This window comes from Phyllostomus hastatus, unplaced genomic scaffold (genome assembly GCF_019186645.2).
Source record: "Phyllostomus hastatus isolate PE091 unplaced genomic scaffold, TTU_PhHast_1.1 phas_scaffold_93, whole genome shotgun sequence".
NCBI classification, from domain to species: domain Eukaryota; kingdom Metazoa; phylum Chordata; class Mammalia; order Chiroptera; family Phyllostomidae; genus Phyllostomus; species Phyllostomus hastatus.
This window is the reverse complement of record NW_025334042.1, coordinates 18,993,969-19,013,409: the sequence shown is the minus strand read 5'-3', so window position 1 is coordinate 19,013,409 and position 19,441 is coordinate 18,993,969. Positions and strand designations below refer to the sequence as shown.

The window sequence follows — 19,441 nt, the reverse complement described above, 5'->3', positions numbered from 1 at the left end:
CTAGGAAAATCTGGCAAAGGGATGTACCAGTCTCTGTAACCACAGTAAGTCTCATCGCAATGTCCCTTAGCCTCTCTTTTGTAGTTATTCCTCATTCTGCCTCCCATTTCCTTCTAGTCTTCTCAGTCCCATACCTAGACAACCACAATTCAGTAGGAAACTGATTATTTCTGAGACAGACAAAATGAAAAACTAGGATCACTTTTTGTTTCTTAAGAATAGGAAATGTTGTAGGCAGGGAAATCATAAAAGAAGGTATGGGAACTTTTAGCAAGACTGTGGAATAAAAAGTTTACATATCACTGATTTGGACAAGCAATATATACAAACAACTGAATGCTACAGTAAATTTCAGAAAAGAAGAAAAATTTTACTACTAGTGAGTATTAGGCTATTATGAGCTAGGGACTAGCCTATTCTTTTTATTTATAATCAGTTATTAATCATCCTCATCAACCCTCCGCCTGTCTTGTTCTTTTTTAAACAGAAAAGCATTTTAAATCCCTTTACAAATTGGTGATATGGGATTGTCTTCTGTCTTCAAACTTCAGGCTGATAATGTTCCTTGACACCAAAGCACTTTTGGATCACCTTCCCTTTCTGTTAACTGATACGTGTTCAGAAAAGATAGATTAATTTTATAATAGTGGCAAAAATTAAAATGTAGAAAGGTAAACCATCTGTATAAAAGAAACTATATAATGTAAAACAATGCCAAAAATAAAATTTGTTCCAGATCTGTTGCTATTAGGGAGTATCTATATTAGTAGTTTCCAAATGCCAGAACTCACACCAGTTGCATGAGAATAAGCATAAGCTTATAAAAAAATACAATCTTTTAAAAAATGTTACTTATTTGTTTTAAAAGTTTCATTTATTTATTTTTAGAGAGGGGAAGGGATGGGGAAAGAGAGGGAAACATCAGTGTGTGGTTGCCTCTCATGCGCCCCTCCACTGGAGACCTGGCCTGCAACCCAGGCACATGCCCTGACCAGGAATTGAACTGGCGACCCTTTTGTTCTCAGGCAGGCACTCAATCCACTGAGTCACACCAGCTGGGGAGTGGGGAGTTGGGGGGGTGGGAAAACTTACACTCCACTTTCAGGCCCTACTGAATCATGTTCTTCATTAAAATAATCACGAGATAATTTTATTTATTCAGACTAATCTCTCTCCCCCCCCAAAAAAATGGGGAGGAAATTTCAAACTCAATTTAATGAGCTAGAAGCCTTGGTTAATTGATTCTCACTATACCAAGGGAAGTTTACACTAATTCTCTTGAGAGTTAAAATTTCCTCTTTGTCCTGAGCTCCCTGGACCACATGTAAAGACTGGTATTTTACCAAGGATGCAGAAAAGGAAACAATAGGTTCCAATTCTCTCACAGGCAACTCAGTAACTCATGCAGGGAATGGGAGTGAAAGAATATGCTGAGAGAAAGGGAAGAATGAGAAGGAAAGGAATCAGTGGTGACTAAAAAAGAAATCATGTCATTTCCTCAAGAGGCAAAGCAGCACAACTCAGGCAAGGGGCTATTGCTGTACCATCTCCAGGGACTGACATTGCAAGGGGATACAGGAGGGTGGGCAGGCTTAGATTCCAACAAGAAAACTCAAATGAAGGTTTTGTTGTTGGCCATGCTTTAAGATAGCATGTGGTCATTAAATGTCAGGACATGTGATGGTAACTGATGAAGCAGGTGGTGACATCAGGAAAAGGGCTGGGCAAAGAATGCAACTCTAGAAACCAATCGCAGGTTGTTGTCCAGTACAGATAATATAAAACTTAGGCCTATTCAGTTTCCAAAGAAATTTACTAAAACTGAGGCCTCCTTGAGAAAATAACTGGGCATCTAAATGGAACTTCTCTGTCTTAAGAGATTAAATTGGTAAGGAAAAGGTACAAGTTTGTATTTGTTTACTAAGCCATCTTAATACTGTGATATCACATATTATGTATTACTATTTGACTTTTTTCTCTAAAATGTAATAAAGTTTTTTTTTAAAGACTTAATAGATAGGAAAGAGACTAGAAGAACCTCCTTTGTATGGTGCACAAAGTGGTCTGAAGTGAGGATCTGTCACATTTTAGAGGGTTCCACAGATACATCGTTCACATATAGATAAAAACAAAAAATAAAAGTTAAGACCTCTTCTGTGACAGTTCTGCACATCTAGTCTGTTTACATGTAAGTATGACACAAGGGTGGATAAAGAATGGCACATTTTGCTACTGTCAAATTGTCAACAAGTACAACAGCACAGGAAGATGCCCAGAAAGCTGAAAACCAATCTTCTCTAATTTGTCTGCTCCTTAAAAAACACAGGACATAAAAAGCAATGTTGAGATAGCTGGTTCTCTCACTCAAGGGCCCAACTGACCTGTGGCTGGGCAGGGGATGGGGCATCAGGGTGCTGGATGAGGATCTGGCTCTGCTCAGGACGGGCGGTCACCATGGTGCTGGCAGTACCCACCACCATTCCACAACCACCATTGATTGAGGAGACTTGGTGGGTTAGAGTGGCTTTTAGTCTCTGTGGGGAAAGATACGGAAAAAAAGCCTAAGGGTGAGATTTTATCAAGGGTGGGAAAGAGTGGCTTAGATATCATTACTGAACTTATAGATAGCTAAAATTTCCACCCCAATTTTCCTTTAACAGAGGAATTAAAAAAAAAATGACAGGGAGAGAGAATGTGCACCTGGAGCCCTAAAATGCCTACTCTATTCTCTGGCTATCATCCTGGGCACAGTTGGAGGGTGGGGGTTGTTGAAGCAATAGAGTCCAGATGAAAGCTCTCTCCTGGAATTCGGCCAGGTACTGGTTACGCAGCTATTCACCTCTTGGCCAGCTCTCCTGCCCACTCATCCACCCTCCATCTGTCACCCTGGAACTGAAACAGCAAGTGTTCATTCCAAACAATCTGTGCTGCCTCTTCACTGCCATGGTCTATGTACCAGGCTCCAAAGGTGGAAGAGAAGAGATGGGAATCCTAAATCAGGGTCTTTTTTTCTTTAGATGTCACAACAGGGTGTCTTTAGCTTTGCCAATTCCCAGAAGGTTCCCTCACTTGCTATACTTGAAAAACCTAGGCTGGTATCACTTCTTTCAGAAAGAGCCAATGTTGCCCCAGGCTGGAATGTACTTACCATCTTGGCTTCTGATGGCATAGGGTGGCCAGAGGGAGAAATGGAACCACTGCTGTTAACTGGTGGGCCAGGGATACCAGGAATGTTGGGCACCATAGACACAGGCCTGGCCAGCTGGATCAAGAGAAGGAAGAAAAACCAGAAGAGAACATAATAGTATTGTTGGGGCAAAAGTTTCCTCAAAATGCTATGATTTTGAGATTGGCACATTAGGGTTTGTTCTGTGCGACCTGCCTATATAGGGTATACAGGGATCCTGGGAAATGCTCTCTTCCATGGAGCACAATAGTGTAAGGAATCTAATCCTTCAGGGCTACGACAATTTCCATGGAAAAGGCTGGGGCTGTACACTGAAGACAGTGGTGGGCAATTTGGGAGGTACTAAGTGCCAAGTGAAATCAACCAATCAGCAGGCTGGCAAGATCAATTCCTAGACCAGGAGCCAATTGTCCAGATGAGTCTTTGTCTAGTGTTCCATAGCGCTGGATTGGCAGAGGTTAGTGAAGTGTTTGGGCAGGCTGCCATGCTCAACTAATACAGACCAGAACCCACGTTTCCCTGGGGCTTGTGTGCATTTAAGAACATTCAGGTGGAAGGGAGGGATTGTGTGTTGATAGGGCTGGTTGTCCCTATTAAAGAGCTTACCGATATAACAGAAGGCATCTGTACCGGAGGCCCTGGCAGCACAGGCATGGTCTGTCCATTAGCAAGATGCATGACGAGAGGAAGGGAGCCAGTGGGAGACCTAGAGGACACATGCAGTGAAATGCTCATAACACAGACTCCTTTGCCTTTGGATCCTTCTCCTATAATTCTGCAGATTTTCTAGTCTTTTTTAGTCAGGGAAGCTAAAGGGCGGCATTATAAAATCTTGATGCCCTCATGAGGTGGAAAAAGCAGGGAATGTTGCAAGTTCTTTTTATTTCTTTTTATTTTTTAAAATATATTTTATTGATTATGCTATTACAGTTGTCCCATTTCCCCCTCCTTTATTCCCCTCCACACTGCACACCCCCTGCCACCCACTTCCCCCCTTTAGTTCATGTCCATGTGTCATACTTATAAGTTCTTCAGCGTCTGCATTTCTCATACTATTCTTGCCCTCTCCCTGTCTATTTTCTACCTATTATTTATGCTACTTATTCTCTGTACCTTCCCCCCCCCCCTCACACTCCCCTGTTGATAACCCTCCATGTGACCTCCATTTCTGTGGTTCTGTTCCTGTTCTAGTTGTTTGCTTTGTTTGTTTTTGTTTTAGGTGTGGTTGTTAATAACTGAATTTGCTGTCATTTTACTGTTCATATTTTTTTATCTTCTTTTTCTTAGATAAATCCCTTTAACACTTCATATAATAAAGGCTTTATGATGAACTTATTTAACTTGACCTTATCTGAGAAGCACTGTATCTGCCCTTCCATTTTAAACGAAAGCTTTGCCGGATAGAGCAATCTTGGATGTAGGTCCTTGCCTTTCATGACTTGGAACACTTCTTACCAGCCCGTTCTTGCCTGTAAGGTCTCTTGGGAAGTCGGCTGACAGTCTTATGGGAACTCCTTTGCAGGTAACTGTCTCCTTTTCTCTTGCTGCTTCTAATAAGATTCTCTCCTTATTTTTAATCTTGGGTAATGTAATTATGATGGGCCTTGGTGTGTTCCTCCTTGGGTTCTACTTCTTTGGGACTCTCTGAGCTTCCTGGACTTCCTGGAAGTCTATTTCCTCCCACAGATTGGGGAAGTTCTCCTTCATTATTTGTTCAAATAAGCTTTAAATTTGTTGCTCTTCCTCTTCTCCTTTTGGCACCCCTATAATTTGGATGTTGGAGCATTTAAAAATGTCCTGGAGGTTCCTGAGCCTCTCATTTTTTAAAATTCTTATTTCTTTTTTTTTTTTTTTTTGTAGTTGAATGTTTCTCTCTTCCTTCTCGTCTACATCATTGATTAGATTCCCGGTTTCCTTCCCATCACTATTGGTTCCCTGTACATTTTCTTTTATTTCATTTAGCATTGCCTTCATTTTTTCATCTAATTTGCACCAAATTCAACCAATCCTGTGAGCATCCTGATTACCAGTGTTTTGAACTGTGCATCTGATAGGTTGGCTATCTCTTCATCGCTTAGTTGTATTTTTTCTGGAGCTTTGATCTGTTCTTTCACTTGGGCCATATTTTTTTTGTCTTGGCACTCCTGGTACGTATAAGGGGCGGAGCCTTAGTTGTTCACCAGAGCAGGGCAACCAACATCGCTGGGTTGTGACACTTTATGTGGGTAAGGGGTCCGAGAGGGAACAGTGCCACTTGCTCCACTCTCTGCCAGATTTCAGTCACTTCCCCCACTACCCACAAGCAAAGTGGGCCCTTCAGGTGCTGATTCCCAGGTTGGTTGGCTTGTGTACATTCTAGGACCCAGTGGGTCTCTCCAACAAACTCTCCTTTGAGGCTGGGAGTTTCTCATGCTGCCGCCTCAACCCCCACAGGTGTTTTCAATCAGTGGTTTGAGGCTTTATTTCCTTGACTGGGACCCTGGGTTTCAGGGTCTCACTCCCCAGGTGTTTCCACTGGTTTATGAATGTGGGACCACCCTGGTTCGCAATCCACTGCCTCGCCAGGTCCACCCACTGCTGCCTTGCCAGCCAGCTGCAGCCTTCTTGTGTCCCGTTCTACAATCTGCCGCCTCACTGGGTCCACCAGCCGCTGCCTTGCCCATCCCGGTTCTCCACCACCACTTTGCCGTGAGTCCTCTCCTTCTGGCTGCCCATCTCCACCCCTCCTACTACTCTGGATGGATGTTTCTTCTTTAACTCCTTGGTTGTCAGACTTCCATACAGTTTGATTTTCTGTCAGTTCTGGTTGTTTTTGTTTTTAAATTGTTGTTGTCCTTCTTTTGGTTGTGCGAGGAGGCACAGTGTGTCTACCAATGCCTCCATCTTGGCTGGAAGTCCTGCTACAAGTTCTTTTTATACCTTGCAAACTAAGCAAACACCAATGAACTCAATGGATGGGAAGCTAATCCTATTTTTAAGATTTTGTTTATTTATTTTCAGAGAGTAGGGAACGAGGAAGAAAAAAAGAAGAGACAGTGATGTGCAAGAGACACCAGTTGTCTCACATGACCCCAAATGGGGACCTGGCCTGCAACCCAGGCATGTGCCTTGACTGGGAATTGAACCAGTGACCTTTTGGTTTACAGACTGGCATTCATTCCACTGAGTCACACCAGCCAGGGTGCTGGCTGATCCTATGAAGAGTTTTGAACAATTAAATAAACATCCCATCACAGCCATGTATAAATTCTGTCTTGCCTTAGGTGAGGGGGACTTGGACCAAAGTTGGCATTTTGCAAAGCTGAATTATGTCACATGATAGCCAAATATGAATAATTTCTCTTATTCCTTTCTACATTTTGCTCTGCCTTGTCCAAAAAGATGTCTCTTTGTATTTTCCTTAGTGGGTCCACAGAACAATAAGCTCCAAAAGGCTAAATCTTGACAATAATCTCTTAACTCAATAGATACCATTGTGAAATCTGTACAGGTTGTGCCAGGAGTGAAGACAAACAGAGAAACAAACAAAATTAGGGGTATCAAAGATCAAGAATCCTAACTGAAACTGAGAGAAACACTCAAAAAAGATGACTTAATGGGTTTCAGCCCCTCATTCAGTAGTGCTCTAATAAACTTCTAGAAGCCAAGAGAACTAAATATAGGTTCCTCTGTGGCCTCCACCATTAGGCTGAACTTCCTAAAGTTTTAAGGATTTTTCTTTTGGATCAAAGAAGTATTAAACAACCAAATTAATAAAGCATTACCCTCAAATAAATATTTGCTGGTCTACTTGAAAGGTAAAGGAATCTGTTTACAGGGGGAAATTTTTTTATTTTGAGGGACAATATCAGTGACTAATTTTCCTTGAGTATTCAAAAACAGTGCCTGTTTTAGCAAATAATTTCACAAAGTAGAAAAAGATTCAGCTCTTCCCTTTTGTGGCCATTGCAGAGGCACCAGGAGTCAAAATGAAATTTTTCTAACTTCTGACCGGAGCAAGAACTGTAAAAGGCATTTCAATGCACCTTCTCACATTCGCAGGGAGATTATGTTTTCTCCTCTTTCCGAAGAACTGAGACAGAAGTACAATGTTTGATCCATGCCCATCCAAAAGGATGATGAAGTTCAGGTTGTGAGAGGACACTACAAAAGGCAGCAAACTGGCATAGTCCAGGTTTACAGGAAGAAATATGTCCCCTACACTGAATGAGTGCAACAGGAGAAAGCTAATGGTACAAACGTTCATGTGAGCATTCACCCCAGCAGGTGGTCATCACTAGACTAAAGCTAGACAAAGACCACAAAAAAATCCTTGAATGTAAAGCCAAATCTCACCAAGTAGGAAAGGAAAAGGGCAAATGCAAGGAAGAAACAATTGAGAAGATGTAGGAATAATGTAATCCTATATACAGCTTTCATTAAAAACTTGAAATGGAAAAAAAACAAAACAAAAGAAAAAAGATTCAGACTTCATTATTTCTGTCTGCTCTTTACTTACCCCAGCTGCCTGTTGGACGGTGGAGCCTGTGTGATGACAGAGGTTGGGGAGGGAAGGGTTGGGTGAAGTGGATCATAGCCCAGGTGGAGAGGCAGGGAGCCAGGGCGTACAATGGTAGGCGTTGGGGTAGAGATCACAACAGGCTTTGGGGTAACCTCCTGGGGAAAAGAGACCAACAGATCACAAAATACTTTAAGGGGCTGCTTGCAGGGAAATAAGTAGCTAATAAAATCTAATACGAATTTATTGGAAAGAGCATTAGAGCAACTCTTTTTGCTCCATGTTCATGACCATACCTCACTCACCCATTCAGGAAAAATGCTGAGTTAAGACCTTTACGCTATCTCCCTTTTATCAGGGATGATGGCTATATGAATGAGATGACAGTTGAAAAATCACTTAAAATCTTTGTAGAAGCATTGTAGTATCACATAAATTCTAAAAATTGTTATAATTTTTCATAATCTAGATACTGTTATTTTAAAATTGATATCTGAGTGTCCTGTGATCTCTATTGGAAAAAGGCAGGTATAAGATTGGTGATAAGGCAACCCAATATCTTCTTTAAAAAAGGGCTATGGAAGTTTTTTTGTATTTTAAAAAGATTTTATTTATTTATTTTTAGAGAGAGGGGAGTGGGGAGAAGAAAGAGAGGGAGAGAAACATCAATGTGTGGTTACCTCTCACGCACTCCCTGCTGAGGACCTGGCCTGCAATCCAGGTATGTGTCCTGACTGGGAATAGAACTGGTGACCCTTTGGTTTGCAGGTCAGCTTCCCACTGTTAACGTGTTAGGATCTTAAGTTGTCAATGGCCACACTGGCCATGAAAACATCTTCAGACAGTCTCTAGGAACTGGCTGCTGATGAAAAGGAGTAAGAGAGGGGAAGGTTGCAGTGTTTATGGAAGGAGTAGTTTGGGAAAATTATCAATACAAATTTGAAGGAAAGTAAAATGAGATATAGATGCTCTAATCAAAGTGGATATTAAAATTAATAACTACTGGTAGAACTGAGACTGGATGGAAGCATGAGGGGGCTTCTGAGGTTCTGATAATATCTGGGGGCTGGTTACAAAGGCTGTAAACTTTGTAAAAATTCAGTGAGCTGTATACTTACAGTTTATGCACTTTTCTGCACATGTGCTGTATTTCAATAAATTCATAAAAAGGTTCCTTTAAAAACTATTCAGAATCTTAGTAGATATTCCCTTTAAGTCACTAGAAGACTTCCCTATGGGAAAACTTTTTTTCTAGATTAAAAAACATCCTAACCCAAAGATATGTTTACAGATTTTAGAGAGGAAGGGGGAGGGGAAGGGGGGGCAGTGGCGGGGGGAGAGGGAGAGAGAAGAGAAGCATCAAGAAAGAAGCATCAGTCTGTTGCTTCCCATATGCACCTGGACCAGGGATCAAACCCACAACCTAGGTATGTGCCCTGACCAGGGATCTAACCTGCAACCTTTTGGTGCACAGGACACCGATCGCTCCAACCAACTGAGCCATTTGGCCAGGGCTAAATTGTCTACTGTCCATTTTATAAACAATGTGATTTTCTTTTTCACTCATTAATTGAAATACAACATACACACAGTAAAGCGTATTAATCTAAAAGGTACCACTGAATGACTTTACATATGCATAATCAAGACAGAGCCCATTTCCAGCACCCCAGAAGGTTCTCCTGCATCCCTTCCCAATCCATACCTTTCCTCACAAGAAGTTAAACGTTATTCTGAGTTTTATCACCATCAAATAATTTTGCCTCTTCTTGAACCTGATGTAAATAAAATCATATAGTATGTACTTCTGTGTCTGAATTTTTTGTTGTTCAATATAACATTTGTGAGATTCATCCATATTGCTCTTATATCATTAGTTCACTCTTTAAAAAAAAAATCCTCACACAAAGACATTTTTTCATTGCTTGTTTAGGAAGAAGAGGAAGGGAGAGAGGAAGGGAGGGAAAGGAACATTGATGCTAGAAAGAAGCACTGATTGGTGGCCCCACGTTGGCTCTGGGACAGGGGTGTATACGCCCAGACTGGGGATAGAACTGCAGCCTAGGTATGTGCCCTAAATGGGAATCTAACTGCAACCTTTTGATTATAGGACAACACTCCAAACGAGTCACTCTGGCCAGGGCAGTTCATTCTTTCTTCTTCTTCTTCTTCTTCTTCTTCTTCATCTTTTTTTAAGATTTTATTTATTCATTTTTAGACAGAGGGGAAGGGAGAGAGAAAGAGAGGAGGAGAAACACCAGTGTGTGGTTGCTTCTCACATGCCCCTTACTGAGGACCCCTGGCCCGCACCCCAGGCATGTGCCCTGACTGGGAATAGAACTGGTGACCCTTTGGTTTGCAGGATGGCACTCAATTCACTAAGCCACACCAGCCAGGGCCAGTTCATTCTTTTTTAATGCCATGTAGCATCACATTTTATAAATATACTACTCTTTATTTATTCATTTTCTTGTTCATGGACTACTTCTAGTTTTTTGAGGATTATCAATACAACTGTTGCCCTGACTGGTGTGGCTCAGTGGATTGGGCATTGTCCCACAAAGCTAAAAGTCACGGGTTTGATTCCCAGTCAAGGCACATGCCTGGGTTGTGGGCCAGGTCCCCAGTTGGGGGTATGTGAGAGGTTAACTGATCAATGCTTCTCTCGCACATCAATGTTTCTCCCTCCATTCCCCCTCGCTAAAAATAAACAAAAATTTAAAATATAACCATTATAAACATTTTCATATACTTCTTTGGGTGGACATATGTACTAATTTCATTTCCACATAGGCTGAGAAGTAGAATAAGTATAATTTATATAAATCTAAACAATTAACATTTATTTGAATATACTCGATCCTCTTGGATCATATACTACTTACAAAACTAATGAATTAAAATGTAATCTATTAATTAACATTTGGGATGACTCTTGGTAGAGAATTTTACCTTGTCCTTGAGTGGTGGAGAACAGGGGCTGGAGGCAGGGCTGTCAGGTGGGGATGAGTCTACCTCTACTGGCTCCTCTTCTTTGATTTTAATGTCTGGTGTGGAAGGCAGAGACATGTCAAGGGGGCCAGCCACAACCTGTCAAAACAGAGAAATGAACATAGTTTAACCCCAGGATTCCTTTCAGGCTGAATCTGTATCTTCCCAGTTAACAGGCGAGGGAGGGAATACACTTCCAAGAAATTCAGTCCTTGGTCAAAGCACCAAACTGCGAATCAAAGAAATGTGAAGCCTAGGTTTTATGTATAACTCTAGCCAAATTATTTTTTAACTTCTCAGGGCTTCTGTTTCCTTAACTATAAAATGGAGATAACACCTGCTTCACCATGGGTGAATACTTAGAAAGATTCTGAAAGGGAAAATATATTTATAATGGTTATAAAGACCCTGAAAGAAAAAAAAAGGATGTCATTTAAATCCATCCAAGTATTATGATATTATTTTTCAGGAAAGTAAAATGATTCCTGAATCCACTACCTGCCTTTCCCCAACCAGCACTACTGGCCATTGGAGAGCTATGAACACTTTTTCTGCCAACCAGAATGACTAGATTACCCAATTATCAAAAGCAAATAAAGACAAATTGACCTATTAAAGTACTACAAACAAGATAAGACCTTTTCTAGGGAACTCCCCCGGCTTGATGGTGATTTCACCCCAAAATCTGGTCCTAGAGGTTAAAAGTTAGGAAGATAGGGCTTCACGGTAACAAAAGGAAGGATCACCTGATCAGTGAAAGAAATTAGAACTTGGTCCTGGATGTAGGACTGGAGAAAACCAGAAAAAGAGAGTACTTGTCTAGCAGCAGTGTGATCACCTCACAGAACCGTGGAGGCATACACAGCTTTGAAGGGAACAATAAACAATACAATGATACCGTGACACCGCACCATGACAGGAGCACAAACTGCTGGCACTGCAGTTCAGTTTCATGACAAAGTGGGTCCTTTGTTCTATTCTTCCCATATCCTAGAATTCTTGGTGAAAGAGGAGTTTGTTTCTAACTCTTCCCTTGCTACCTTAATCCTTTAAAACCTTCCTGACAGTGAGCAAACTGATGAAAATCTGGTGTCTACTACATTAAAAAAGGTGGTAATGGTTCTTTTTCTCCAAACAGATGGAGGTGAGCAACAACAAATACGGTTTCACTTCTGCCCTCATTTTTCTACATTGGTTAAGATGTCAAGCCCAATTGAGCTAATAATTCTGGGATCTCTGAAGTCAGAAAGAGGACTCTCAATCACAAATTTAAGATCTCCTTGGGGTATCTTCTAGGAAAGCTATGGTTCAGGAGAGTTTTGGGCTCATACAACACTCCTGAAGACCATCTTACATTGAGTCTGTTCTTCTCATCAAGGTGAGGTGAAGACTACACCTGTATAGGCAGGGAGAAACAATGAGAGATACCCAATGAGTAAAGGCTTGACTAACTATGAATGGCGTCTCAGAAGTGTCAACTGAGCTAAAATGGCAATGGAAAAAACCTGAACCTTTTCAAGGGAGCCTAATTTCTTGAATTTGCCTATAATGAGTTTGGTTTAAAATCTCTCACATCTTGGTGGAAACAATTTGACTACTTTCTTTGTTTTGGGGGAGGGAGAAATGACAGAGTGAATAGGGTAAAGAAGCTGTAAAATAAAATTATATCAGTTGAAGCAACTGAAAAACGAGAGACCTGGGTCTCCAAAGGAAAAGTGTGAGGAGAAGACCATGGTTAGTTCTGCCTTTTAAAAAATATATATTTATTTTTAGAGAGGGGGAAGGGAGGGAGAAAGAGAGGGAGAGAAACATCGAGGTGTGATAGATGCATCGATGGGTTGCTTCTCACAAGTCCCTAACTGGGCTTCTAGCAAGCCCCCAACTGGCTGGCAACCCAGGCATGCGCCCTGACTGGGAATTGACCTGCGACCACTTGATTCAAAGGCCAGCACTCAATCCACTGAGCCATTACCATCCAGGGCTAGTTCTGCCATTTGAAAGTAGAACTACGAGTACATACCATTGATCTGCCCTGCTTTATTTTAGTTTGAAGGAGATAGCATGAAAAGCAGTTCATATAAAGCTATGGAATTAGGAATGACTTCTAGTAATAAGGACACTTTATCTTTCACTCTTACAATTTAAGCTGAATGGAAAAATCACACCCAACTCCCTCTTAGAAGGAAATAGTTTTCCTGAACATTTTATCTCATATCCTGGCTTTTCTATATTCTGATGGGATTCCATGCCTTACTGCATCATGCATTATGAAAGATACATGTGGCTAATATATGTATGTTCTGAGATGATATATTGGAATCTGTATGAATTATTATGGAACACACACCTGATTTTAAATAGTGACTAATAACCTAGAATTCTAATTCTAGAGTAGAATAAACTTTGACCTCTCCAGTTTCTTTTGCACCCCCCATCCCTTATACCATAAGAACTATTTTTCTTTGACTCTGCTTCTTGAACTATTTCCTCTGCCCTTCAATCTAAACTATTCTCTAGCGATTTGGAATATAAAGGCTAAAATTGGAATCACAGCACCTTAGGAGGTGAAAGCATTTCTCACTTTAATCCTCTCTACAATATCTATACTAAGTGGCCTACATATAATTGAATACATTTTATGAGAGCTTCCACCTGCTGGCCATACTTCCACCTTTGGGTCATATAAAAAGTCTTTCTTTCTTTAAAAATATTTTATTATATTTTATTTATTGTGCTATCATGGTTGTCCCAATTTCCCTCCCTTTGTCCCCTTTCACCCAGCACAACCCACTCCCTCAGGCAATTCCCCCACCATTGTTCATGTCCATGGGCCATGTGTATAAGTTCTTTGGCTAATCCATTTCCTATACTGTACTTCACATTTCAATGGGTATTCTGTGACTACCTATTTGTACTTCTTCATCCCCTCACCTCTTTACCCACTCCCCTAAAACCCCCTCCAGTCTGGCAACCATCAAAATGCTCTCTGTATTCATGATTCCATGTCTATTGTTCTTGTTTGCTCAGTTTTTTAGATTCAATGGTTGACGGGCATATATGTATTGCCATTTTATTGTTCATAATTTTGATCTTCTTTTCTTAAATAAGTCCCTTTAGCACTTCATATGGTTTGGTGATGATGAACTCCTTTTTTCTTCTCTGGGAAGTTCTTTATCTGCCCTTCGATTCTAAATATCTGCTGGGTAAAGCAATCTTGGCTGTATGTCTCTGCTTTTCATGACTTTGAATATTTCTTGACAGTCCCTTCTAGCCTACAAAGTTTCTTTTGAGAAATCAGCTGACAGTCTTATGGGACAATCCCCTGTAGGTAACTGCTTTTCTCTTGCTGCTTGTAAGATTCTATCTTTATCTTTAACCTTTGGCATTTTAATTGTGATGTGTCCTGGAGTGGGCCTCTTTATATCCACCTTATTTGGGACTCTGTGCTTCCTGGACTTGCATGTCTATTTCCTTCACCAAAATGGGGAAATTTTCTTTCATTATTTTTTCAATACATTTCCAATTTCTTGCTCTTTCTCTTCTCCTTCTGGTACCCCTATGATGCAAATGTTGGAAAGCTTTAAGTTATCCCAGAGGCTGCTTATATTATCCTCGGTTTTTGTTTTTGTTTTTATTATTTTTTCTCCTTGTTCTGATTGCTTGTTTTTTGCTTTGTTATGTTCCAAATCATTGATTTGATTCTCAGCTTTATTCATTCTACTGTTGTTTCCCTGTATATCGTTCTTTCTTTCAATTAGTATATCCATCATTTCTTTTTTAAAAATTATTTTACTTATTTATTTTTAGAGAGAGGGGAAAGGAGGGAGAGAGGGAGAAAAATATCAATGTGTGACAGAAACATTGATTGACTGGCTGCATCCTGCACACCCCCAAATGAGGACCTGGCCTGCAACCCAGGCATGTGCCCTGAATGGGAATTGAACTGGCAACCTCTTGGTCCACAGGCTGGCACTCAGTCCCTTGAGCCACATCAGCCAGGGTGATCAGTTGTTTCTAACTGGATCTTTTTTTATGCTACTGAGATCCTCAAGAAGTTCCTTCAGCAACATTATAACCAGTGTTTTGAACTCTGCATCTGATAGGTTGCTTATCTCCATTTTGTTTAGTTTTTTTTTCGAGTTTTGATCTGTTCTTTCATTCGGGCCATTTCTCTATCTCTTCATTTTGGCAGCCTCCCTGTGTTTGTTTTTATGTATTAAGTAGAGCTGCTATGACTCCCTGTCTTGGTTATGTCACCGAATGTAATAGGTGTCATGCAGGGTCCAGTGGCACAGCCTCTTCTATCACTCAAGCTGGGTACTCAAGGTGTGCCCTTCATGTTGGCTAAACACACTCTCCTTGTATAGAGAGACCTGGCTGCTGTTTGCAGGTCAATGGGAAGAATTTACCTCAGCCAGTAAGCTACAAAGATTGGCTGTGACCACTGACCACCAACCTCTGCCTTCCATGGAGGATCAGCGTGGTGGTACTCTGATGTGGTCTGTAGCTGTCCACTGGGTGCACAGGCCCTGGGGTTTCCCAGGTGGTGCAGGCCAAGGTCAGCCCCCACCTGTGCTTTGCCCAGGGCCACCCTGCCTGAGCTATAGAGCAATCTGAGATGGTTACTACTTGTGCTGGGCTTGTAGATTCCCAGGTAAAGCCAAGCTGTGAATTTAGGCTGGCTACTGCTAGTGGCGTGCCTGGGGCCGCTTAGCAAGAGGTACAGGGGCTGGGGGCTCGCTGAAGCTGGCTGTTGCTTATTTGAAAGGATTTAGAAAGTTGTGAAGCATGCACCTAGACCAGCCATATTATGGAAAAACTACTGTTAACAGCTGTAAATTGGGTAGGATGGAGCCTCAGAGGATCTCCAGGGCAGGGCAAACAGTGTTAGCCAGGTTGATGGAGTCTTAGATATGACACCTGCCTGTTGACTCTGTGGCTCTGCTCTCCTTTCTGCCTGGAAGAAAGCTGTACCCTAGCTCTTGCCTTGATGCTAGACACTTTAGTTTCTCCCTGTATTCCACTGATGCTTTTCAAGCTGCTACCCCAGTGCTGGAGCTCAGAGGAACTAAGTTTGAGTAAGTGAATCCATGTGTGAGTTTTTTAAGAGGAACTGCTTGGGGCTCCAGAAGTTTCGTCCACCAACTGAGTCCTTGCTGGTTTTTGCAGGCAGAAGTAATGGGGAATATCTTGCTGGCATTGGTACCTTGAGCTGGGAGGCCTGGAATGGAGTTGGGACTCCTCATTCCCTAGATATCCCTCCTAAATTTTTATCCACCACATGTGTATGTAGGACCAACCTATTCTATATCTCTGCACCTCCTACCAGTCTGGATGGATGTGGTTTCTTTTATTCCATAGTTGTCAGATTTCCATTCAACTTGATTTCTGCTGGTTTTGAGTGATGGTTGTTCTCTAACTTAGATGTAATTTTGATGTGATTCTGAGAGGAGGTGAGCAGTGTTTCCTTATGCTGCCATCTTGACGAGAAGTCAGAAAGTAAAAAACCCTTCTTTTTTTACATAAAAACTTGAAATATTTGAAGACTGAATATTTGTTCACATTAGATCTTCTCTTTTCCAAGCAAAACTTCCTCAAGTTTTAAATGTTCCCAAAGTTGCATAATTGCCAGTTCTTTCATCATCCTGGTTGATCTCCCTTGGAAGCCATTAAGAACATCATTCTTGCCCTGGCTGGTGTGGCTCAGTGGATTGAGTGCCGGCCTTCAAACCAAAGCGTTGCAGTTCGATTCTCAGTCTAGGGCGCATGCCTGAGTTGCAGGCTGGGTCCCCAGTAGGGGGTGTACGAGAGACAACCACACATTGATGTTTCCCTCCCTCTCTCCCTCCTTCCTCCTCTAAAAAGAAATAAAATCTTTTAAAAGAAAATCCTTCTTTAAGAAAACAGTGTGGTGATTGTGGGTGGAGGGGATGGGTGGAGGGGGAAGAAAGTATTAGGGGGATAAAAAATAATGAAAAAAAAATACAATGATTTAAAAAGAGTGAAAAAAGAAAACATAGGCAGGACAATCTTTAGTGAAAGTTGCCGTCATTTCCTGCCTCAGCAGTGCTTGGATGGAACCAGTGCTTTACTCCCATTGCAGCCAGATGCCCAGATCCAGCCTTCCATTACCTCCTCACAGAGTCCTTAGACCACCCTGAGGCCCCTGCCGCCACTCCTCAGTTGTCCACCATCATGATGGCGTCCACCTTGCAGATGTGCCAGAACTACCACAAGGACTTGGAGGCCACCATCAACTGACATATCAACCTGAAGTTCTGCTTCCTACATCTACCTGTCCATGTTGATGATGTGTCTTTGAAGAGCTTTGCCATATCTTTTCTTCACCAATCTCATGAGAAGAGGGAACACACTGAGAAACTGATGAAGGAAGCTTCAGAATCAACAAGGTGGCTGAATATTTTCTCAGGATATCAGAAACCGAGACTGTGATGAGAACAGGCCGAATGTAACAGAGTGTATGTTGTTACACTTGGAATATTTATTTCCCCAGGATATCAAAAAGCCAGACTCTGATGAGAATTGGCCGAATGCAATGGAGTGTTATGTTAAACTTGGAAAAACGTGTGAATCAGTCACTACTGGACTTTCACAAACTGACCACTGACAAAAATAACCCTCATTTGTATGACTTCATTGAGATTCACTACCTGAATGAGCAGGTGAGATCCACCAAAGAATTGGGTGATCACATATTCAACTTGTGCAGGTTGGGACCCCCTGAAACTGGCATAGTAGAGTATCTCTTTGACAAGCACACCCTGAAGACAATGAAGAGAGCTAAGCCTTAGGCTGACTTCCCATAGCGAAGGGGGTGACTTCCCTGATCACCAAAGTAGTACATATTGTGCATGTTGGAGTTACCTTTACCTTTTCTATAACTTATACCAAATCATCCACTTATGGTCTTTCATTTGTACCATTCCTTAAAAAATTGCCCTGGCTGGTGTGGCTCAGTGGATTGTGTGCCGGCCTAGTAAACAAAGAGTTGCCGGTTCTATTCCAAGTCGGGGTACAGGCCTGGGTTGTGGGCCAAGTCCCTAGTGGGGGGTGCTCAAGAGGCAACCACACATTGATGTTTCTCTCCTTCTCTCTCTCTCTCCCTTTTCTTCTCTAAAAATAAATAAAATCTTTTAAAAAATAAATAAATATACAATTTAAAATAAAGTAATTTGGTTCTCCCAGAAAAAAAAAAAGAAAAGAAAAGAAAGAAAACATAGGCAGTAAAACCTCTGACATTTCTCTTAGCAATATTTTTTCTTTATTTTTGTAAAGGAAGAGATATCTTTATTTTTTAAATTTATTTATTGATTTTAGAGAGGGAGGGAGAGAGAGAGGGAGAGAGAAACGGGGAGAGGGACTGATTTGTTGTTCCACTTATTTATTCATTCACTGGTTGATTTTTGTATGTGCCCTGACCAGAGATTGAATCTGTAACCTTGGCATATCAGGACAATACTTCAACCAACTGAGTTACCTGGCCAGGGAAGCAATATTTTTTCTGCTATATATCCTTGAGCAAGGGAAACAAAAGAAAAAAATAAACAAATGGGACTATATCAAACTAAAAGGTTTTTGCATATCAACAAAACAAAAAGACAACTATTGAATAAAAGATATTCATTAATGATGCATCCAATAAAGAGTTAATATTCAAAATTCACAGACCTCATGAAACTCAATACTAAAAAAATTCTAATTAAAAATGGACAGAGGACCTGATTAGACACTTCTTCAAGTGGACATACAGATGCCCAATAGAAACATGAAAAGATCTCAACATCGCTAATCATCAGAGAAATGTAAATTAAAACCACAGTGTGCTATCACCTTACAACTGTCAGAATAGCCATCATTAATAAATCAAAAAACAAGTGTTGGTAAGGATGTAGAAAAAAGGGAATTTTGTGCACTGTTGATGGGAATGCAAATTGGTGGAGCCACTATGGAAAACAGTATGGAGAGTCCTCAACAAATTAAAACTGAACTGCCTACGTAACCAAGCAATTCCACTTCTGGGTATATATCTGAAGAAACCCAAAATACTAATTTGAAAGATTATATGTACCCCTAAATTCATGTAACATTATGACAATAGCCAAGATGTGGAACCAACCCAAATGCCCATCAACAGACCAGTGGATAAAAAAGCTGTGGTGCATATATATAAAGGGATATTACTTGGCCACAAAAAAGAATGAAATCTTATCATTTGTGACAGCATGGATGGACCTGGAGGGTATTATGCTAAGTGAAGTAAGCCAGTCAGAGAAATACAAATGTCACACAATTTCACTTGTATGTGGAATCTAAAGAACAAAATAAATGAGCGAACAAAATTGAAACAGACTTGTAGATATAGAGAACAGACTGATGTTGCCAGAGGGGAGAGGGGTTATGGGACTGGGAGAAAAAGATGAAGGAATCAAGAAGTACAAATTGGTAGTTCAAAATAGTGACAGGGGGCAACTTCCAGCCAAGATGGAGGTGTAGGTAGATACACTTTGCCTCATCGCACAACCAAAAGAGAGACAACAACAAATTTCAAAACAAAAAATAACCAGAACTGCCAGAAAATTGAATTGTATGGGAGTTCAACAACCAAGAAGTTAAAGAAGGATTATTCCTTCAGACTGGTAGGAGGGGCAGAGATGGGCAGCCAGGGCAGAGAGGACATGTGGCAAGGCAGTGGCCGGAGGACCAGACCAGGCAGTCCCACATTAGCGTGTGGATAAACTGGGAGG

At 41.2% G+C, this 19,441-nt stretch overlaps 1 protein-coding gene and 1 pseudogene across 2 annotated transcripts in view; one reads left to right on the top strand and one right to left on the bottom strand.

Annotated features, from left to right (window-relative positions):
* ATF7 (activating transcription factor 7) overlaps positions 1–19,441 on the bottom strand; it is a 102,045-nt gene that overhangs the window by 13,152 nt on the left and 69,452 nt on the right. For both annotated transcript variants that reach the window (XM_045829112.1, XM_045829113.1), the window contains exons 5-9: positions 10,638–10,775; positions 7,686–7,843; positions 3,794–3,893; positions 3,149–3,262; positions 2,382–2,534 (exon numbers count right to left, since the gene is read on the bottom strand). In XM_045829112.1, the coding sequence (XP_045685068.1) occupies positions 2,382–2,534; positions 3,149–3,262; positions 3,794–3,893; positions 7,686–7,843; positions 10,638–10,775 (663 nt within the window). The remainder of the gene's footprint in view (positions 1–2,381; positions 2,535–3,148; positions 3,263–3,793; positions 3,894–7,685; positions 7,844–10,637; positions 10,776–19,441) is intronic.
* On the top strand, positions 5,407–7,576 carry LOC123812515 (annotated as a pseudogene).